The following is a 23,287-nucleotide window of genomic DNA, read 5'->3' as shown; positions in this document are numbered from 1 at the left end:
TTGCAGCCCATTAATAACAACATTCTCACTGTATAGCCACATCCTTTCAAATTCTGGAGATATCTTGAACATTTGAGGGGCCCTATCAATCTTCTGCAAAGGCTGAGTAACCAGTGTTGTGTCTTACTGTCTGTGGAAGGAGAAGGAGTAATGCAGTTCACCTGTCTGGTGGTTCAGAAGTCCCCTTTGGGGAAGGAAGGAAAAGCAGCTGAGACCTGAGTTATCTCTGGTCTCTTGGTGGGACTGAGGAGGTAAAAGAAATGTTGTGGGGGGGAAACATGGAAATGTCAAGTGGCGCTTCTACCTTTTGTTACAGGCTCCTCTTTTACCACATTGCTACCATTGCACCCAGGGGCTTCTTTGTAAAGGGCAGGGAGATCAGAGCAACTAACTTTATTTGAGGGATGTATTTGTGTTGGGTGTGATGACTATTGAATGGTAACTATTAAAATAACTAAAGACTTCCAAGGGGAACTCTGTCAAGATACTCCTTCTATTGTTTGTGCCCAGCTGCTTAGGAGAAAATAGACAAACAGAACCAGACTAGTCAATGTACAATGATAATATTGAAAGACAGTGGGCAGAAGCTGCAGTGTGACAAATACTAATTAAACAGAGATTTTTTTCATTCATCTGTGAGGTCCAGTGTTGTTGAACAAGGATGTTGTACCTACATCTGTACAAGACCCTGGGCAAATACAGTTTTGTGGCACCTGTTCTTTGTGAGCAACTGGGTGACCTCCAGACAGCTCTTTGAACTTAAAATAATCTATACGTATTAAAAGAAGTACAGGCAAGCTTTAAAAACTACTGCTCTGCCTTATGTTTTAATTAATCTAAGATTTTTTTAGGGCTTATCTCTGTTTGTCCTGTAACTGTCAGCAGTAATCTTTTCTGTGTCATTATACTGTTTAACTATTAAAAACTAATCCTTCGTTCATCAGAAAATTATTTTTTTTGCTGGCACTTGGAACTGTGGCACAGTTTATTCAATGTAGGAACAAACTTCTTAACAAACTTATCCGTGTTTTACCACATAAGAGAAACTGTAGCTGACAAAATGTAATTGCATCTGTTTTAGCCTGCAGACTAAACTGGCTATGTACCTCCACATGCATAACCCATTTGCATCCATGGTTTTTTTTTTCATAGAATCCCATGTGGGGAGGTATTTATTGTCTGATGGTCTCTGAAATATACTCAATTTGCAGGAATGCAAATTCTGAAATTGATATTCTAAAACTGCAACAAGGCAGGACTTCCACGTTTGCTGATAGGTTTCAGTTAATAGGAAGGGGAAAGTTGGACTTTGATTCTTGGTAGTGTTCAATAAACTTAGTTTAAACCTAACTTATTGTTATTGCATAGCAACTTCTCTGTTAACATATCTGAACAAACTATTAGATTCCTGAATATGATCATTCGGGGTTTTTAAGATGACAGTAAGCTAGCACATATGACTCCTTACTGTAAAGACAGCCTACTTTTGTCACTGGATTCCAATCTGAACTGAAACAGGATGGTCTCTCACTAATTCTCTCTTAGTGGTAACCATTTAAAATTCTTTGCCCTTGAGGTACTATTGAAAGCAGCATATAAAAGATGATCTCAATCATAGTTATATCATCTTCTGTACGCAGAGTATTTAAATCCGTATTGAGTATTTTAGTAATACCAGTTGGTTTGGGATAGCTTTTGCTGTTAAATGAAAATTAATGGTGGTAGACAGACAGGAAACTTCTTCTGGCAGTATTCCAACTGACGTATCTGCCATTTCTTCCATAGCTCCATTTATGGGGAAAATGGATTCCGTCCTGTTCTCAGGCATGCATTCCTGCTCCAGTGGGTGCTCAGCCAGCTCTGTATCTCTGGGTTCTCCAGAATGGAGCTGACCATGTCTTGCAGAAGACACGGGGATAGATGCAGGCAGCAGCAAAGCAGCAACACACTGCAGCTTTGGGCTTTCTGAATTTCCCAAACTACAGTAGAATTGGCTGCTGAAGAAGAAACAGTCACTTCAGAGGCTGATGCTTCTTTACAGCTGAAGGATGTCCCGTTACAGGACTCTGGAGGAACATGTGACATGCACTGACTTTTAGATAGCCAAACTCAAAAGCACTGTGCTGTTATTTTACATCCTTATTTTCAGCAAGCACCCACATAGTTTCTCTGTCAGAACAAAGGCTGAGGCTGTGTGTGCATCTGGAATCTCATCTAATTTAGTTTTCAGTGTGCCCCTTAGTTGTGAGCTCAACTTTTTCCATAAGGTGACCAGACATTGCGTATAGAAAGGTTGTCCCCTTTCTGTTTCACAGTAAAATGAAAAACCTATTTCAAAACAAATCAGTCTCATTTGCTAATTCAATTTATTTGTCTCAAGTTGCACAAGCATTTACTTAATAATGTTCTCTGTATTTCTAGCCAGGGAATATGGAATCCTGCATTTCTGAAGAAATGTGCATTTAGACTGCTGGTTGTGAAGGTGTAAGTAGGCTTGGCTGATGGCTGTCTCTGTAGTCTGCAGAGGGAGTATGTTCTGGGTGGAGCATTTAGACAGCACAGATTTCCTCTCCTTAATTTGTTTCTAAAGAGGTATTTTTAGCTTTTAAAAAACCTTAAATGTTAAGACACTTGAAAATATGTTAAAAATTTGAAAAAAAAAAATTATTTTCTTACTTGCATTTCAGATTCTGTTTTGGGAATTCTTGAAATGTCAAGGCTATTTCTCTGTGCACTGTAAAAAAAAAAAAGTGCACTCTAAACAAGTGATCCTAAGTTTCTAAGTCTTCTAATTACAACACTAAGAAGATTATTGTTATTTCTTCCCCTTCAAGTCTTTTTAAAGGAGGAGAGAGCCAAAGCATAAAGAAGTAATGCCAGTTTGTAGCTGAAGTAGTAGCATGAGAGAATGGGTTTAATGTTGCCTTTGGGGTTTTTTTGGGCGATGAGGGTTTTGTGGGTATTTTGGTTGTTTCTTAGGGTAGTGCAAGCATATTTTAAGTTTACCAGCTTTTTAGGGAGGATGATTTTAAAAACCAAACAAAAAACAACCTGTCCCTCCCAACAAAAAAGGCAGCTCTTTTGTGTTGCTTTAGCTTCCTCTTTCTCTTCAGAGAACATCCTGGCCAACATTTTGTTCTAGTTGAGTGTGACTGGACAAGAGTGTTTAGTTGTTTTGTGGTATGTGTATGTGTGTTCATGAGGTACAGTATTCTTATGGGGGAGCTCTGGATTCCAGATAAGACCCCTGTAAATGCCCATCTTCAGTGGACGCAAACTTTTATTAACCTGTTAGCTTAGACAAAGGTGTAGCTGATGGAGAACTTAATCTTTAAAGTTATGTTTATTTTGCATGTCTTCTGGTAGGCTTCAGGTTAGCACTTATAGCATGTGAACTTCTTGAGTCCTTAGGTTGATTATGATGTCACCAAGATCACAGTAGGCTTGTATTTGGTCTTGCAGATATGAAAGAAATAATTTTATGTCCCTCAGTCCATCCCTGCAGTTGCAACAGTAGCTCAATAGCTGCCGTATCGCTTTCCTCTAAATAGACCACGATCTGCAGGCAAGCTTTGTAATTCCTTAGGGATGTCTAATGACTGTAAAGACACTGATTCTTTAAATTATAAAATAACTGAAAATGTGGTATTCCCTGCACCTTAGCACATGTTCTTCATTAAATAAGTGGTATATGAATAATCTGTTCCTTCGTTTTGGACAGAAACAAGTTGAAAGTTGAGCTGTTTATATCCTTGTACATACAACAATAGTAGTACAATTTCTCAAATTAAATGGCAAACTTAATAATAAAACTGTATCACAACATCTAATCAACTTTGGCATTGTGCTATTGTTGCCAGAACTAAGATTTGTACCAGAAATTGTCAGCTTTAGCTCAGTTTCCATTTGTGGTAAAAGCTAAACTGTAGGTGAGCTGTCTCCTTCACAATGACCATCCCTCACACAGTGTCTACCCAGAAAGCTGGGAGCACTCCTCATGCTGCTGGAGCGATGGCTGGGAATGTCGGGATGGATTCCTCTCTGCGTGTTGGGCATGAGCCTGCATACCCTGCTGTGGCCACAATTCTGTGGTCCTTCATCTGTCTGATTTAAGAGCAATGTTTCCTAAAGGTTTAAAGAGCTGGAATAATACATTTTAAATTTACTGTGTTATATGAACGCATAAGTTATGGTGCTTCATGTCTGTTTTTCACCTCAAACTTCGAGTGGCTGTTACTCAGTTAAATTTGTTGATGTGTTGATATATTATGTGAATACCTGGCCTTCACTCTGCACTGGTTGTTTTTTTTATATTCTCTCGTATTTCCTCTGCATTAAGAATTGGTCATCTGTCCTTTTAATTTTTTCACCATGAAACCCTTTACTTATCACTTATGGTCATTGCTTTTGCTAACTGTGCTGTTTCCATTTCCCCCCAAAAATAAGCTGGTATGAGTCCACTATCAGAGTGCAGTCTCAAATATACTGAGAAATATTAGACTAAATGCTTAGTTCTTACCTTTATTCCTAAATAAATGTAAATGTGGAGTTTGTTTATTTCTTGATCACCTGTATTTTGCCAAGTCATATACTTTAAATCACTTGGTCCTGACAGCTGGATTAAATGTCCTTTGACTTAAAGTCTTCTGGCCTCACTCACTGTGGTTTCAGAGCTTCAAACATAAGGAAGGGATGCAAAGAATCTGCTTCTTCCCTTGTCTGATGCTTGTAGAGCAAGCTGGGCTGGGGAGACAAGTCACCAGAAAAATACTTGCTTTTGGCTAAAGCTAGCTCTGCCTGCTAGCTCAACTCTGTGAACAGGCTGGTGTGAACACTGTTAGTTATGTAGATACAATAGGAAGGTGAGTGGACCCCAAAATCCTGTCCTGATGTCAGCTTACTCAGGTGCTTAATCTTTTGCTTTAACTGTAGATTGCAGATTATAAAGGCAGCAGTAAGATCACTCATGCAGTATTATTCTTGAAGCTGACTATAGTTATCTTGCTCTGTACACAGATGGGCTTGGGCCACGAGGAAGGGTTTGGTGCCCCCTGCTTAAAATGCAAGGATAAGTGTGAAGGATTTGAGCTTCATTACTGGAGGTAAGTGACACCAGATGTATCCTCTACTGTGACTCAGCACTGTAGACCTAAGTACATGTATGCAAATGTCTAAGTGACTGCTTTTGTTCTCTCTTTTGGTTAAACTACTGAGATGCTTTTAAAAAGCTGACAAGGTTTAGGGCCAAAGCTTCTCAGATGCATTACAACAGAGTGTTTAAGTATCTAATCACTTGTGAACGTACATTTCATCTACACTGAAAAAAAAAGTGGTAGTACTTCTACTGAAGCATTTGCTTTAGCTGACTAAACATGTGAAGTAGGTTTGTAAAAACATGGCTATCCTTACTGTAAGAGAATTGACAGGGAAGAAGTGTGTTTTATCTCAGTGATAAAATGCATTCTCAACTCCTGACCAAATAGATAAGCTTTGATCTGAGACTCAAGGTAAAATTATTTTGAAAATATGTTGAAACTTTGTATACAGCTACAAATGACTTAAAAGGGGGAAGAGGTGGCACAATTCAAGTAACTTGGATAGTATTCAACCTTGGATAATGCACTGTTACTGTACCAGTGAGTTGATGATAGCAATAAATAGTCTGTGTTATAGTCTTTGCCATTTGGGCAGAAACTTTGTATGCCATTAAGACCTTTCTTGTTTTATTGGAACAACATCTATATATGTATATTAATGCATATATATGTAGCTGACCCAGTTCACTCATTGTACTGGGTATGCTTTAAGATGTAGCTTAGTGATTCTGATTTTTAAAAAAAGTCCTTCTGAAAGGGAAAACACCTGAAAAGGACATAAAACCAGATAATTGTTAGTAGCGCTAGCACATGCTAACAGTAAAAATTATTACATATTGTCAACGCTGTTTAGCTAGAACCATAACTGTATCTGCAGTAGAGTTTTATTTTGTGGGGTTTTTTGAAGGTAGGCTTTGTATCCCAGTCATGGTGGCATCAGGTGCTAATAAGGCCTAGGAGATTTTGTCTTTGCCTAAATATTTGACTGCTGATGAGACTCTGTTTAGAAAATAACCAGGCAAACAAAAACAAAACACAGCAAAAGCTTGCTATAAGTTGATAAGAATATAGCTTGTTGATTGTGTATCTGTGATATGTATAATAATAATGTCCAGTCTTCGCGAGCGAAGATTTGGGAAAGGTCATTAACCCTTCGAGCCTGCGCAGTGGATTTTTTAGGTGAGACACAGCGTGCGCTGAACTGAGCCCACCCTTTAATCCTGAGGTTCATCTGCCGGGGCCAAGCAAGCTTGGACAGTGGCAGTGAGGGTCTCAGGACGTAGGTTTGTTTAGAGTGACCTTCTCTTAGATGGATTGCCTTACAGGGCTAACGAGCTCCATCTGCCCGGGAGCTGGGAATTGAACCCGGGTCGCAGCGGTGAGAGTCCTGCACCCTAACCTCTAGACCACCAGGGGCCAATCGAACCCGGGTCGCAGCGGTGAGAGTCCTGCACCCTAACCTCTAGACCACCAGGGTCACTATACTGTGATATGTAGCTATAGAAATAACTTACAAATAATGATATGGAGCAAGAAGTGGTAATGCACTAATAAGTAAATGTGATCATCTAAAGATAAAAGACAATTTATGGAATGACTTTTTTAATATGCACTGAGTCACTGAAGGAATTTGCGTAGAAGTACGAGTAAAGTAAAACATAACACACTTAATGTGTGGAGGTAATGCAATAAAAGAGAATTAAAAAATGCAAGATTAAATAGTGTTTATCTATGGTTAGATGATAACTTTATTGCTTTCTACTTGAAAGCTCTTTGTTCACAGTCACCATGATAGATGGGGAAATCACAAGTGTGGGAGGAAAAAGATTAGTCCAGTGAACTTTTTTTCTCCCTTTTTTTTTTCTTTTTTTTGCTTAGCTCTCACTGTTAGACTTTGTAATTGCTAGCTTATTCTTTAAAAGGGAAGAATTTGGTGTAAAAAGAAATAAAATGGCTGAAGTGATTTAGTCACATATTAGTATGATTGCCAAGTTAGGAAGCGTCTGCTTTTCTTTATATGTGTTTCACTGTCTTCCTGTGGTTAGGCCTCATTGTGCCAGGTCCTAAATTCATAGCTCATCAGAACACTGCCTCTCCTAGAAAGGAAGAGCTTGTAGACAGCAGTGGACTAAAGAGCAGGTAAGGAAAAAGATGTAAAAACAGTGACAATTTAAGTAAGATTTCATTTGGAAATTGAATCTATATAGGATAGACCAGATAAATAAGGTGGCTGGAGGCGTTCTGAGAAGCTTCATCTATGAGTCAGACAAATGTGGCACATACCTCTGAAACAGCTGAGAAGTTAGCAATTGGGACAATTCAAGAATGGGTTAGAAAACAGCTGTTTCTCCAGCAGAGCTGCTACTGGGGACTGTATGTGTATGAATTTGAAGTCTTAATTCCGTTTTGTGTAAACAGTTTTCAAAGAAAAAAATATTAATATACTTTGCATGATGATATTTTGGGAGTCTACCACTTGAACAGAAAGATTCTTTTCACTTAGTCATTAGCCTTAAAATTTGAAACTGAAGTAGAAACAAACTGTAGCACAAGTGAACAGAATATTGTCTTTGTAGCATGAATGATCAAAATCAGTTCAAGTTTAATCACTAGTTTTACTGTTACTCATCTGTAAAAGACAAGTGTTGAAGTAAGAATTGTAGTTAGAGAATCTGTTACTCATTGGGGGAATAACTGGGGGAGGGATCGAGACCAGCCAGCAGCCAGCCACCCACACAGCTGCTTGCTCCCTGCCCTGTGTACACAGTGTGGGACCAAAAAGCAAGAACAAAAATGAGAACTCATGTGTTGAAGTCAAGTCAGTTTAATAGGTGAAATGGGGGGTGAGCAAGTGATGCAAAGGTAATCACCGGCCACCTCCCATCAGCAGACTGATGCCCAGCCAGTCTCCAAGCAGTGTCTACTCTAGAAGTCAGAAACCCTGCCTTCTTGACCCTTTACCTCTGTCATACTGCTGATCGTGACATTATATAGTATTCAGCATTTCTCTGGCCAATTTGAGTCGGCTGTGCCCCTTCCCAGCATCTTGACTTGCTGAGGTAGGGGCAGAGTGCAAAAACAAAGGAGCCTTGACTTTGTGCCAGAAGTGCTCAGCAATAGCGAGTGCTATCAAGGCTGTTTTAGCTACAAACACAAAGCACAGCCCCCTACAGGCATTAGGAAGACGGTGATCTCCGTACGAGCCTGACGCAGCGCGGTGAGGCAGCAGCGGCTGCGGGCGGTGTAAGGGTGACACTGCCCTCTCCTGGGAGGAGCCGCCTCACACAGCCCTTGGCCTGATCCGCTGAAACGGTGTTCCTCAAACAGCTACCAAGTAATTTCTTTCTGTATTTCCGTACAAAAGAGTCTCAGCTCTTCCTCTGGGGGGTCAGATTGGAAAGAGCACAAAAAAATCTAAGTACCTATCTAGTGGCAGAGTTTTACACGGAGTTGCTACACCCTTCTTCTCTGTACTGGGAGTGTTTGGAAAATATCTCTTCTGGGATGGCAAGTTTGTGCTGTAAATTTTGAGACACTATTGTGTGAAGGTTTTATAGGTGCAGAACTGTAAATTGAGGGTAGTATAAAAATGGTGGTAAACAAAACCTTTAGTAATTTTTTTTCCTGAATTTTGAAATTCTGATAGCCTCAGTGTTGTGAGCTGCACACAAAATGAATAAAATGAAAGACAGGGTCTACAATGTAGCTGAATGATTAAAAATTATCTGCTTTATCTTAGTGAGCTCATAACTTTTGCTTTCAAAATTGTCCTCAGAATCATACTTTTGTCCAAGTGTAGAAGCAGCATTAGGAAGGGTTTTCTTAATTTTGGTGTTATACTTAGTTCAGTCTGCAAAACAGCCTCCACACACATGTAGCAGGGCAGGCTGGATACAAGACTGCTACTCAGTTACATGTTGCTCTTTGGGAACATATTTCCCATTAGAGGGAAATATGGGACAGGAGTTAGAAGTTGTTAGAAGTGGGAGGGAAGGTTCTGATTTATCTTGGTTGTGTATATACCAGACAGTGATAATGGTCTCTGCTGTGGCTTGCCAAGATATGAAGAAGCTTCTGGGGATAAGAATCTTAAGCTTGGGAATGACCTTTTTCAGCGTCTGGCTTCTCTGCACAGATAAAATCCCTGGAAGGCAGGGAGAGCTTTAAGTTGACTTTAAGATTCTCTGATACTACCACTGACAGACAAGTATGAGATGCAGTTCAAAGCATTTGCAGTTACTATAGCTTCATAGATAGCAGGGAAACGTAACAGAAGGAATCATAGAATTACAGACCTGAATGAAGGGACAGACGCTTTCTCAACAGGTTCAGTGCCGACACAAAGCTGGAGGAGTGGATGATAACGAGGGTTCTGTGCAGCCCTTCAAAAGCACCTTGACACGTTGGAGAGATGGGCACAGAAGAACTGTCTGAAATTCAGCAAAGACAAATGCAGGGTCCTGTACCTGGGGAAGAATAACCTCAGGTACCAATACTGGCTGGGGCCGACCTGCTGAAAAGCAGCTCTGCGGAGAAGGACCTGTGGGTCCTGGTGGAGAACAAGCTGTCCATGAGCCAGCAGCGTGCCCTGGTGGCCAAGAAGGCCAATGGCATCCTGGGGTGCATCAGGAAGAACACTGCCAGCAGGTTGAGGGAGGTGATCCTGCCCAGCCCTGGTGAGGCCACATCAGGAATGCTGTGTCCAGCTCTGGGTTCCTCAGTACAGGAGACATGGAGCTCCTAGAGTGGTCCAGTGGAGGGCAACAAACATGATTAAAGGGACTGGAGCATCTCTCTTACGAGGAAAGGCTGAGGGAGCTGTGACTGTTTAGCCTCAAGAAGAGACAACTGAGAGGGGACCTCGTCAATGTCTATAAGTATCTGAAAGGAGGGTGACGAGAATGGAGTCAGGCTCTTCTCGGTGGTGCCAACAATGGGACTGGAGACAACAGACAGAAACTGATGCACAGGAAGTTCCACCTGAATATGAGGAAGAATTTCTTTACTGTGCCGGTGACCACGCACTGGAATAGATTGCCCAGAGAGGTTGTGGAGTCTCCCTTGCTGGAGATAGTCAAGAACCACCTGGATGCAGTCCTGTGCCATGTGCTCTACAATGGCCCTGCTTGAACAGGGAGGTTGGACCAGATAACTTGCTGTGGTCCCTTCCAGCCATACCCATTCTGTGATAGGAAGAGGTTAGTCTTTCCATGTGTAGGGCACAAGCCTCAGGACTTGCCAGGTATTTGTTGAGGGTTTCTCTGTGCTTGCATCTGCTGCCTCCTGTCCCTAGTAGCTAGCATAGGAAGGATCACGGTCAGAATGATTTTTCCTCTCCATGCACCAAAACATAGGAAAGCAGGAGGATGCAACCTTTGGTTGGATGCAACATTTGGTCTTGGAGAAGGGACTGGAATTGTTTGATCCTTGTAGTCAGTAGACTTCCAGGACAAAGGAATTTACCACTTGAGAGAGAGGATGGAATCTGTATACCTTTCTTGCTTCTCTGTAGTGACTCAAGACCTGGAGGCAAGGCGCTATCTACTAGATCTCTATTTTACAGATATGCAACTTTTAATTCCACAGATAGGGAGGAAACTTCACAGTCTTCCATGTTTTGAATGGGAAGACCTTCCCAAATTGTTGAGAATTGTGTGGAGGAACATTTCTGCTCTGAGGTCCAGAGAGCTGTGAACATGTAACTACGAGTCCGTAACATCTCCTTCAGTAGGGATCTTGCCGAATGCCCTCAAGTGGAGGGGAAATGTTTTCAACAGTACAGGTGGAGAGAACAAGAAATTTTCACTGCCTATTGTTGTGATAGAGTCAAAGGAGATAAAGTTGCCTATACATACATACGTGTTTATATATGTATATGTCTGTGTATGTATATAACAGCAACTGGGGTTTTTTTCTGGCACATTTGAGGTGTTAACATGTTAACGCCAAAGATGAAGCACCAATTATCAGACAGACTTGTGAAGTATAAGTTTGAGGTAATGGCATGGGGTTGCTTCAGTGAGAAAGCTGTATTGTAGCCAGAAACGTGTGCATAGCCAGAAACGTGTGCATAGCCAGAAATGTGTGCATAGCCAGAAATGACCAGTCTGTCTGTTCTAAAAAGAAGTAATTGGCCATATTCCTTCTGCAGAGGGGACTGACAATGAGCATGATTCTGATGTGACCCTAGTTGTCCACAAGTTCTAGTGCCAAGGCCACTACCCTTGTAATTTTGCAACATAGCCCCTGTACCAGCTTCTTCCAGACTCTATGTAGGCAAAGAGTCATTCACTTAACCATGAAAGAGGAAGGAGATGGCATTATACTGAAATGTACACACTCAGATTCTCGGTAGGTGCGGGGGCAAGGAAGACTAGTATCTCGTTATTTTCAGTGCAAGTACAAAGCACAGGAGTTCTATGCCAGTTTTCACAGTGGGTCCCAGGAAGGATCTGAGGACAAATTGTTTGCTTTCACTTCTTTGCAACCACCTATTTATGAGGAAAACAAAAAAATAAAATCTCTCACGGATACTGAAGTTAGTGAAACATATTAAGCCTTTAAGGTAGGACAGAGAATGATAACAGCAGTTATTGAGTCTAGGCATTCACATAGTTGAAAATAAAAACAGGATCTCTAAGCTGTTCTGCGTTCTGAAAGAATGTCATGACATTGCATATCTTTTCCTAGTAGCATAATGTGAGCAAAAATAAGGTACCCTTGTGGCTCTTCCAGCACATGTGAAAGTCTTGGGAAGAATTCCACCACAGCTTATAAGGGGTGGTCTGGTCTCTGCAGGCTGTCAGTGCTGCCTCTCTGTAGTGGGATGCTTTACAGATGGGGAGAGCTGCACAGCCTGTCACATTGCAGTTGTGACTGCACAGGCAATAAAACAATACAAACTGTTCTTATTGAGGTTTGTCCTACAAGCAGAGCAGTTCTGGACAGTGAGATTATACTTTACTTGCATGAGTCTGTGCAGGTTACTTGAGAATATCGGTTTGCTCACCAGTGTTATTAGATCACATTCTGTCAAGAGGTAAGAGTAAAACTGGGGCTTACTGTTGCTTAAAGGTTTAAGTTGAAAAAGTAAACAAAATATCTGGTAAGATGTTGTTCAGATGGACTAAATTCTTCAAGTCCAGTTGCATGTATGTGGTGAGGCACAAAGCTGCATTATGATCATGATATAATAATCACTAAATTTTTGAAAAACAAGGTCTGATTCTGTCACCTTGTATTAGATTTCAAAGAAGATACGATGAAGAGTTGGTAATAAGGTATAATCACATGCATGCCTTAAAAGATGAGCAAAGTGAGTATGAATTTCTTTATTAGTTTATTAAACAATCTCTAGGTATTAGCTATGTAAAGGGCTCATGTCGACTGATGCTGAAGATCTTGCAAAACTTTGTTTCGATTGCTTGAAATGCTCAGTACAGCTCTTATGCTTAATGGGCGATGCTAGTTCATGTTTGAACATTTTGGTAAGCTGGGAGATTCCAAAGTACTTAGTGTTTAGTAGCAATTCAGATAAGTATCAGCTTTGACATTGTACATCTTTCCTGTTGTGGAAATGAGTTGGAAGCTGTTGGACAGCCAATTATTGATCTCTTTAGATATTTCTGTTGCAAAGTGAAGTCCCTTCTGCTTAACAACCTTATTTTGCATGTTATTAGAGTGGAGTGGTTCATTTTTATTGCAGTTAGCTATTATTTTTATTTGTAGTTGACGTTATAGCTTATTACCATAATTTGTGGTTGCTGTATAACCACATGACCAGGGCAGCATCCACCACACACTGAACTGATAGTACCCCACATCATAAACTGGTGTACATATGGAGGGCATATGTTTGGGGCTGGCTGTGCATCACTTCACGTGACCAGTTAAACTCAGGTCCTCCTTCTTCCTTCCTTTCTTATCCCCTCAGAGGCCTGCTGGGGTCAGTGGCATGTTCTTGTCTTGTACCTGTGACATAGCTTATCTTAAGGCACCTAACTTGTTTTCAAGACTGTAGAAAGCAAGATGCAGAACAAGGTTAGAGTTCAATGGGTTTTGGCATGCAGGGTTGAGAAGCAATTTATAGGTAGTAGTTTATGCTGTTTGAAGGATAAATAATGGGGTAAAGGATAGATAATGGGGTAAAATATTGCTCATTCTTCTTCAAACTCCAGAGATCCAGAAGGTTGATCTGTTTTCTTAGTCTATAATAAGAACCTTTAGTTAACATCCAGCTTCACTAGTTTCTGTATACAGTGACTGACTACTTTGAACTGAAGTTCTGGGGAAGCCATGAATAAATAATAAACTAGCTTGTCTAATCCAAGGTTCTGCTCATTATATGTGAATTGTTTAATTATGCTTAAGGTAATAAATTGCTTTCTCATATCCATTAGCCAAAGCAGTTGAAGTGTCTTGTATATAAAAGAATACCATTTATATCTAAGTAAGTAGATATGCTTCTACCTTTTAAGGCTGTTATCCGTGAAAATTCTCTCTACAGCATGTGCCAGAGTACTTCTGACTTGGTTCAGAGCTGTTCGAAAGGCTTTGTCCATATAAGCCTTACACTTTTCTTTCATCTTCTCTTTAAACGCTATGCTTTGAACAGAACTTGGTGCAGTTACACTGTATATATGAATGTATGCACTTTTTTTCCTTTCTAAGAAATACTTGTTTCCACATGATGGCAACTCTGTGATAACCGAATATCATGCATACAGTGAAATGCATATGAACAAAATAGTACGGTGTATGTAACTCTGAGTGTATAAAGAGCAACTGAAAAACTAAAAGCCCAAATAAGCAATTGCTGCGGGAGTCATGTAGATGCATCAAGGCAACTTAAAATAAATCTGGTAGATGGCTGATAATGGACATGTATGTGTGTGACCAGTGTTGAGATGTAACTGAAGGAATGATATGGCATCATATTCAAAATGCATTAGTGTAGTTGACTGATATCTATCTGATAACAATATCTGTAAACAATGTAAATAATACAACAGGAGAAATAAAGAGGTGTTTAACATGTTATGGAATAACTTGTAAAAAGCTTCCTAATTTTTTAGGAAACGATGTTTCCTAATCAAAACACTGGAAACAAGAGGTTAGGTGATGTTACTACACACACAGCTGGTGTGAGATGTCATTTTGATTGAGATGGTAATTTTGTTGCTGTTTCCATGAATTTCAGAAAAATATGCCGCAACTGCAAATGTGGCCAGGAAGAGCATGATATCCTCTCAAGCAATGAGGAAGATCGGAAAGTGGGGAAACTCTTTGAAGATACAAAATACACGACCCTTATTGCAAAGCTGAAGAATGATGGCAATCCCGTGTATAAACGCAATGTAATGATACTGACCAATCCAGTGCCAGCCAAGAAGAACATATCCATCAATACTGTGACTTATGAGTGGGCTCCTCCTGTTCAGAATCAGACCCTTGTAAGTCCAGCTTACTTTTTTTTCACGTTCAAGGCAGGAGTTGATGGGAAATAAAGTAGTAGAGCTTACTGGAAGGATAATTTTACCACTTGTAGCCTTCTCTTCCTCTTCAAAACTGAAAATATGGTACCTTTTTAATGAGTCTTGCCTCTGTCATCTTGCTTCATGGATGCTTGTATGTGGAAGTTCTTAAAATCTGGGGAGATGAGATGGTTTTTAATAGCAGATAACTCTTAACTGTAAGTCCCTGGAGTCCTGATTTCTCTAACCTGCCTTTTTTTTAATAAACTTGAAAAATTTTCATGGAGTGTGGGCTTAAAGGAAAAAACAAACCGAAACAAAAAACAAATAAACAGAAAAAAAAAAAAAAGAAAAAACAACACCAAAACCAACCCCCCATCAATTTATGTCATTGTTTAAAGTTAAGGGGAACACAGTCTTGCTTATAGCTTTTACTGTATATGGTAAGAATAAGGTCAGTGTTGACATCTAAAAGAGCAGCTCTCTGCCAGTATATTTTCAGCTGAAGTAGATGAGATGGTAGATAGCCTTCTGAGGATTTTGCTTCACTTCTCAAACTCTGATTGTTAATTTATTGTACTGCAGATTATGTGATCCATGCCAGAATCACGTTATCTCTAACCTACCCCTTTTCAGTGAGTTAATCAAATTGACTGTTACTTAATGTTCAGTTAGTACTTTGATTTTTTTTTTTTTTTTAGGCTTGTCATTGCTTTATTAAAACTAGAGGGTTGGAGGGTTTTTACCTTTATTTAGCAGGAGTTATTTTTTCAATGGTCTATATCTCCCAGGCAGACTATTTCAGATTCTATTTTTCTAAGACTGTGCTGATGATCAGTAGTTATAGATAGAGACAAGGTGCTGTGTAAATGTTACTTACTCTGAGAACTAATAACTCTTTTCTGTATGTTATAAAAGGTTTAAAAGCAAACCTTTGTCTTATTCTGGGAAGAAGTGAATTAATGCATCTGCGTTACAGTGTTTCTGGAGTTTAATGTTTATGGAAAGAACTTTGTTTTTGACAAATTCAACTGTTGCTAACAACAGTAAAGATTATTTTAGTTGTGTATTTGCTTAAGAGAATGGGTCAGTAGTTGAAGTGCTATCTGATTCCTTCTTTATTCAGGCTAGACAGTACATGCAGATGCTACCAAAGGAGAAGCAGCCTGTTGCTGGCTCAGAAGGCGCACAGTACAGGAAGAAGCAGTTGGCTAAGCAGCTGCCTGCTCACGATCAAGATCCTTCAAAATGCCACGAGCTCTCCCCCAATGAAGTTAAGCAGATGGAACAATTTGTGAAGAAGTACAAAAACGAGGCACTTGGTGTAGGAGATGTCAAGCTCCCTGGTGATGTGGAAGCGAGAGCTGCTGATGAGAATAACCTGAAGGATGGCGACAGAGGCACCTCATCTGCTGTAGGAGCAATGGAGGAAAAGTCCTCAGATCAGAAAGCATCTCAGTATGTAAGTATAAGAAGGGAAAGATAAAGCAAGAAGGTATATTATCACCAGAGTGCTCTATTTGGTCATTTTAACCAATTAAATTGTTTGTTAACTTGGAATAGTGAAAATCTGGGGAGGGGAAGAAAGAAGGGGAACTGGAAAATGCTGTGAGTGTCTGCAGAGAGCCCTGGTTTCTGACAGTATTTAATGTGTTGCAGCAAATAACTTCCTAGGTGTCATTTTCATCCTTGATGAAAAAACATGTTAGCTTGGAGATAGTATAGCAGTGTGGCTTTTACAGAATAATAATAAAAAAAACTGGTGTAGTCTTAACGGACTAATTCCTACATTATTCTCCTGTTAAAGAGTTTAGTTTAATTTTAGAAGCCTGTTTTCTCTTCTTTCTTGGAAGAGCACCAAAATTACCCACTTGACAAATTGTGTTTAAAATTAAATGAAACTAAGAAATAATAAAGTAATGCCTCTCCATCCCATATCTAACAAGTCAAGCCATATAATGGCTGTTTTCACTAGCCCTCTTTTCATATTCAGATCCATTTTCTTATCTATTCTTTGGCATCTGATTTCTGCCTGGTAATAGTTCAGCAAAAATCAGTTACCCAGTTTTCACTGATATTTTGAAAACTGCAGCCTTAATCAAGTATTTCTGTCGTAACTTGCTGACTTCTGCTGTGCATGTCACAGCTACCAATTACAAATACAAAATAGGGGTAATGTTACTGAAGTAACATTAAATTAGTTTAGTGGAGGTAGACATTGATTTAGGAGTGTCAAAAGCTACTGTAACTTGATTTCTAGAAATGTTGCTATTATATGTATGAATCCCCAAAGTTATTTGTCTGCAAGTTACTTACAGAAAATGAATATACAAGTTCTAGGTAAAGAAGAAAGTTTGCTTGTTAATGTGGGTTGTAGAATATGGCTTTTGATGTTGTTGGGGAGTGCGGTATGCTTTTTTTGGTGTGGGTTTTTTTGTTGTTTTTTGTTTTTAAACTGACACAGTATATGACTTGTGGTGTGAAATACAAAATCAACACTTAAGTTTTAGCTTTGAACATGCACACTTACCCTAATCAGTCTTGTTCTGTGCCACTTGGCTACCTGTAGCTATTTTCTAAATTTTTTTTTTGCCATTGTCTTGTCCTGGGAAATCTAAGATACTAAAAAGTTATTTTATCGTGGCTTTATTAGGTTACTGTCATTTTGTTTTAAATCAGACTTTCCTACTGGCTTACTTTAGTTTCACCACAGCAATTCTTCACTTACCTCCTCGAGGGAGACCTACAGAAATACACACGTTACAGTGTTCCCTGTAGGCCAACTGCCTTGGACTACATTAAGTTAATGGCAGGAGGCACTCCGTCCTCTTGAGTAATTGTATCAAAAAGTGCTTTGTTTTTACATTACACCTATTTATCACTTCCAAACTTTCCTCACTCTAGCACCTGAGTATTCTTCCTACAATTTAAGCCAGGCATGTCTTATCACTGTGGGCAATGATTTAGAATAAGGCTTAGAAGTGTTAAATAGTGTAAGTGAATATTTGAGTTGCTTATCTGTTGTTAGGTACTGAGTTTATGCTGAGCTAAATAATCAGGATTCAGATATGTTATTTTTAAGTATTTGGGGGAGGGGTCTGATTTCTGCAGTGATACTTCATTTCAGCTGTATACTTTATCATTATCTTAACTTCTTTTTAACAATTCAAAATAATACACAGAAGAGCTCTTAAATCCTTAACAGAAGAAATGCCATCTTTGTCTATACTTTTTTCGATTGGTTCTGCATCTTTGGTCATCAAATTTTCTTCTGTGTTGTCTTTCAGACTGAGTCTGAAAGCACATGTTCCTGTAGCTGTGGAAAATTTATTTTCGCTACAGGAATAGATTGCTGTTCTTTGAAACCTAATAAAAAGCAAAAAATAACAGTAAACCACTAACAAACAGGTCTCCACTATTAATGTAAATATACCTATAGTAATTGTCTCTGTGTTTAAAAAAAAAAAAATCTTTCACCATGCCTGAAAGCTGAATAAAAGGAAAGTAGATATTCAGCATATTTTCATGTTGTAAAGAACCAAATCTTTATGTACCTTTTAACCACCTAGGCTGGAGATGTTGTAAATGGTAGGTTAATGAATCATGTTGCCTTCCTCTGGGTCTATGCAGCTACTTAACCTTCCAATTGACTTCTCTTGGAATATGAGGTCTAAAAGTAGAAAAAAAAGTTGCAAAGCTTTATATACATATATTTACACTTTCATTAGTTTCCCTACATATTCTGTTCCAAGTTGTTCTTCCTCCCCTTTTGGTGTCTTTCTGTGTATATTTTGAAACTGCCTCAGATCTGATCAATATGCCTTACAGCCAAGGCATTTCATATGTATTTTATTTTTTTATGCACACACAAAGCCTTTTGTGGCTGGGCTTGTTGTGATGTGGGTCATAGAGGAAAACCTTCCCAGGATGTTCCGGCCAGTCCGCAGACCAGTTGGAGTGCAGGAAATGCCAAACTGGTGATTAAACTGTAGATAAAAAAAAATTGGGGTTCAGTAACATAAATTACCTGCCTTTTTTGACTTGATGACAAAACCCTCTCTGTAACCAGGTATAGAGCAGAAGACTGACTACAAACTCTTTGGAACTATTTGTAGTGTAGATGTGTTCATGCGCTTTGTAGTCCCTTTTCCACAGTCACTCTCCCTGTCCTAAGATCATTAATCACAGACTGTTGGACAACAGCCATGAGTGACTAGCATCCCTAGAACACAGCTTTGTTTGAAATATTCACAGTTTTTTTTCTTCACCAGTGATGCAGGTAGGGCTTGATCTACTCATGATGTATAAGTACAGCGATTTTCCTGTCATGTGTGCTAGTCATGGTCTAGTTGGTTAACTTTGATGGAGGCTCATTATTCTCTCCTTCTTCTTGAATATGTAAGACTAATAGAGCATAACATGAATTTTAATTGCCTGTTGGTTTTTTTTAAACACCGGACTGTAATTGCAGGATATGAATATGGCAAAATACAATATCCTTTTAAGCAGCACTAATGCTATGCCAGTAAGCAATCTTGAATTGCTTAGTTAAACCTCAAATATGGCATCCTGTATCACTACTGTCTGATCGTGGGAGTAAAGTAATACTTTAATTTCAGTCTGGGAAGGTGGAGTTTATTAAATATATTGATAATATGTAATTTCTATAAATGTACATCTCAAAGACGTAATTAACTTGGTAATAACCTCTTTCCAGTTCTGCTATCACTGCAAACTGAACATGAAAGAAGGTGACCCAGCTGTCTATGCAGAACGTGCTGGATATGACAAATTGTGGCACCCAGCTTGTTTTGTCTGTTGCACCTGCAGTGAACTTCTAGTAGACATGATCTATTTCTGGAAGAATGGTAACCTGTACTGTGGAAGACATTACTGTGATAGTGAGAAACCCCGCTGTGCTGGATGTGATGAGGTAGGAAATATTCTGGTCTTTTCTTGTAGGGCACAAGTTTGTTCCCCTGGGAAGTGATTAATGTTTTTAGTAAAACATTTCAGTGCAGAGAGAGGATATCCCTTCACTAGCCTTAGCTGATAGTAGTTGCAAACAACCAAAACTGATACGAATACTGCACATTTAGGAAGATCCATAGTTTGCTTTGGATTTGGTGGGGATTTTGCACGGTCTACAGGGACAAAGGATGTGGAAATGTGAGGGGAAATGCTTCCAGCAAGTCCTATTGTGCAGTTCTTTGGTCATGAGGGGCACTAGAGGGCGAACCGACTCTGGGCAGCACACAGGCAACACTCCTCTTGGGCCTGCTAGCAGCTGCGGGCTCTTAGTGAACGGCATGGAGGCTTTTGGGAAACAAACAATGCTGGAACCACCGGGAGTTCCTTGAAAATTACAAAACATCCTGAGGCTAGGTATAGTAAAAGAGATCATGTTCAAATGAATGTATCTGTTTATATCTTCCTCATAGCTAATATTCAGCAATGAATATACTCAGGCAGAAGGTCAAAACTGGCATCTGAAACACTTCTGCTGTTTTGATTGCGATTGTGTTTTGGCTGGGGAAATCTATGTAGTGGTGAATGACAAGCCAGTCTGCAAATCCTGCTACGTGAAGAACCACGCTGAGGTAAGGTCCTTACTGACATCTTAGTGCTGAGAAGGAAGGGAACATATGTCTATGGAGCTTGAAATTCTTACTTTTTCCCAGTGTGGGAATATCTGAAGAGTATAAATTGAATGTATGTTTAGGCTTGAGTCAGTGATCTTTCTCAAAACCCTTTGTTTAAAAAACAATCAAACAAACAAAACCACAAAAAACACAACTTAAAATCAGGCAAGTATTTTGTCAACTTATAAACTTAAATAAAAGCCACTGCCAAGGGAAGAAGGTTGATTGAAAAATACCTTGATCTTAGCCAGTGGTGAAGCAGGACTTGATAACAGAAGGGGCAAGGTAGGTAAAGATAAGTGATGCTGCTAAATGTTTAGTCCTTGTCAACTGTAGTTTATTGAGACTGGTGGGAGTCAACTTCTGCTGATCTGGTAAAAGCCTGTAGTGGCAACTGCAATCTAGGTACTTTGTTTCTTTGTATTTCTGACAACATGAGGTATAAAGGAGAGTGAATGACAGGATAAAGCCAGAATTTTGGAACAAAATGGTGGTTCTTGATTCATGGTTATGATGGAAACTAATCTGAGATGAGGGTCCATTCATATCGTATCAGTTAACTAGGTGCTAGTTGAGAGTTTGACCTAATGTGCATCAGACTGTTTACATAGTGAATGGAGAGAAGAACTGTTATCTCTAGCTGGCAGTTAATAATCACCTGAGGGAGGTATGAGGAATTGTCTTTTGGAGAGGTTTCTTTTTTTTTCTTCTTAAAACATTAACTTCCTTGATCTGAGTGATAATTTGTGACCAAACAGATTTTAAGATAACATCCAAGACTTTCTAATAGCATTTAATTATTGGGCATTGCTGTACAGCTGTCAATGCATAGGAAGATTTGTAACTAATCTCTTCAGATGTATAGGTTAATATATAAAGATCTATGCTGTTTGACATAAAAGGTTTTTATGAATATTTGGATATTGGGAAATCCTAACCATCCTAACTATCCAAGTTTAGTCCCAACAGCAAATAATTTCTTATGTCCATTTTATTATTTTGTGTCCTCAACTGAATTCTAATCAGAATGCTGCTTTAAAAATAAGGAAAAAACCAAAAACTGGTTTAAAGCTTTAAAAGGCTTCTTTCAACACCTCTCTTTTCCAAAAACATTTAAGAATTCCAGCCTTTATTGGACTTGAAGAGAGCATGTGTATGCTTCATTTAAGTGTTGTTTTATTTCTAAGCAGATCTGCCAAGGCTGTCATAATGCTATAGATCCAGAAGTTCAGCGTGTGACATACAACAACTTCAACTGGCATGCTACTCAGGAATGCTTCCTGTGTTCCTGTTGCAGCAAGTGTCTAATTGACCAGAAGTTCATACCTGTGGAAGGGATGGTTTTTTGCTCAGTGGAATGTAAGAAAAAGATGGTGTCCTAACACATGCACAGAACCAACCAAGCATTGCTGTGTTCCAAAGGCTCTTGCATTTCTACTGTAATATATATAGTATCAGGGCATTTGAAGTTATTGAAAGTATTAAATAGCAATTCCCAAAGATTTTTTTTTTTTATTACTAAAACTTCCTATGTAATCTTCATTTCTCAGCTATAATAATACTTTCTTTTTTGGAATACTGTTCCTGAGTTTTATTTCAAATTACTTCACATCCCAGAAATATAAGAAAAAATGCGTTAGGAACTACATACACTTTAAAGGAGCTCTTCACTGTGAAGGATTTTTTTGCTGCATCTTGTCTAATGGAAGAAAGAAATTGTGAAAATGCTCCAGTTTGTCCTGGTTTGTATGATAAATGTAACTCTTACACCTCTGGTTTCACTAATTTATCATTTTTATAGTTTCCCTGCTTTCATCAAGCACTTTAGACAAAATGATCAGTTTTACTGGCACGTACAGCTTTGTTCACCTGACCTCAAGTATGCAGGGAGAATGACACTTGAAAAAAAGTTTGCCTGTAATCATTTGCTTGTTTTTGGCACATGGGTTCTTGAGGGGTAGTGACTACTCTTGCATCTAGTTTTGAAAGGAACTCCACCAGTAGAAAACTCTGTTGGCTCATATTTCTCTCTTACAATTGTTCATGCTTGGAAAAGTTTTAATTTTATGAATACTGAAGTTAGGTTATGGACTGGGGGGAGAGTGTTGGTGTTAGAAAATAAGAGCAGGTCTTACCTAGATTTTAAAAAAAAATCCACTAGGAGTAGTGTGTCACTCTTAGCCTTTCTGAACTGGCTTCTGTTTTATTCCATGAATGTTCTTTTCCTAAATTGTGCCTTCTGTCAGAGGGATGTGGCACACAATACTGTATGCATTTCCAAGAATGTATTTCTGCAAAAGGATCCTGCTTAGCCTTTTGATTTTTAAGTTCTTAACCAAAGCACAAAGAAACCTTTCCCAAAAGACTTCAGTATTTGAGTAAAAAAATTCACAGCTGTGTATTACCTTTGCTTAGTAGATAAACCAAATGTGGGCTATTTCTTTTTCTTAAGAATTACAGATCTACAGTGAAGCGTTTTAGTTATCTTTGTGCCAAACACTGAATGGGGAGTCTTTGGCCTAAAAACATAATAAAATAGCTAATTTTTAAAAAAAGCCGTGCAAGTCTTATGTTCAGCTCTTTTATGTTTTACGGCAACTGTATTGTAACATTTACAAATAAAATTAGTGTTGTTCACTTAAGTTGTCTCCTAATTCTGTTCTTATTGAATCCCCTTCAGGGGAGGCAAAGAGGAGGGGAAATGTTTCCATACTTTACTTTGATTTGGATGTTATTTTCAAATAACTTAAGGCCTGTGTTACTGTACAGTGCTTACTGTCTTGTGTAACATTGTTGATGTGCTTATAGGTCTTGTTCCAACAAATACACAACTCAGAACTCAGTGTTAATTTATTCTTTGTTCACATAAACTATTTTGAGACATTGTATGGGAAATTTTTAATTCACACAGGTGAGTTAATGTGCTGAGAAAGTAAAGTGCATTGTGATCCTTTGGGTACTGCAAAAATGAGAAAGTGGTGTGAGATACATACTTAATATGTTGCCTAAGTTAAGAATCAAGTTTTATGTCCATGTTCTGGAAGCCTGTACAGCTTTTCTCAGGGTTCCTCAGAGT

The 23,287-nt window shown here is 39.0% G+C and overlaps 1 protein-coding gene across 2 annotated transcripts in view; it reads left to right on the top strand.

Annotated features, from left to right (window-relative positions):
* The window catches only part of TES (testin LIM domain protein), a 29,882-nt gene extending 7,029 nt beyond the window's left edge, over positions 1-22,853 (top strand). For both annotated transcript variants that reach the window (XM_017817919.1, XM_017817920.1), the window contains exons 2-7: positions 5,017-5,102; positions 14,296-14,548; positions 15,696-16,031; positions 19,287-19,502; positions 20,011-20,169; positions 21,402-22,853. In XM_017817919.1, the coding sequence (XP_017673408.1) occupies positions 5,017-5,102; positions 14,296-14,548; positions 15,696-16,031; positions 19,287-19,502; positions 20,011-20,169; positions 21,402-21,593 (1,242 nt within the window). In that variant the 3' untranslated portion in view covers positions 21,594-22,853. The remainder of the gene's footprint in view (positions 1-5,016; positions 5,103-14,295; positions 14,549-15,695; positions 16,032-19,286; positions 19,503-20,010; positions 20,170-21,401) is intronic.
* Positions 22,854-23,287: the final 434 nt, after the last annotated feature.

The sequence above is a fragment of the Lepidothrix coronata genome, unplaced genomic scaffold (assembly GCF_001604755.1).
Source record: "Lepidothrix coronata isolate B3197 unplaced genomic scaffold, Lepidothrix_coronata-1.0 Scaffold63, whole genome shotgun sequence".
Lineage (NCBI taxonomy): Eukaryota > Metazoa > Chordata > Aves > Passeriformes > Pipridae > Lepidothrix > Lepidothrix coronata.
The sequence above is the reverse complement of the archived record's forward strand: the minus strand, read 5'-3'. Positions and strand labels throughout refer to the sequence as shown.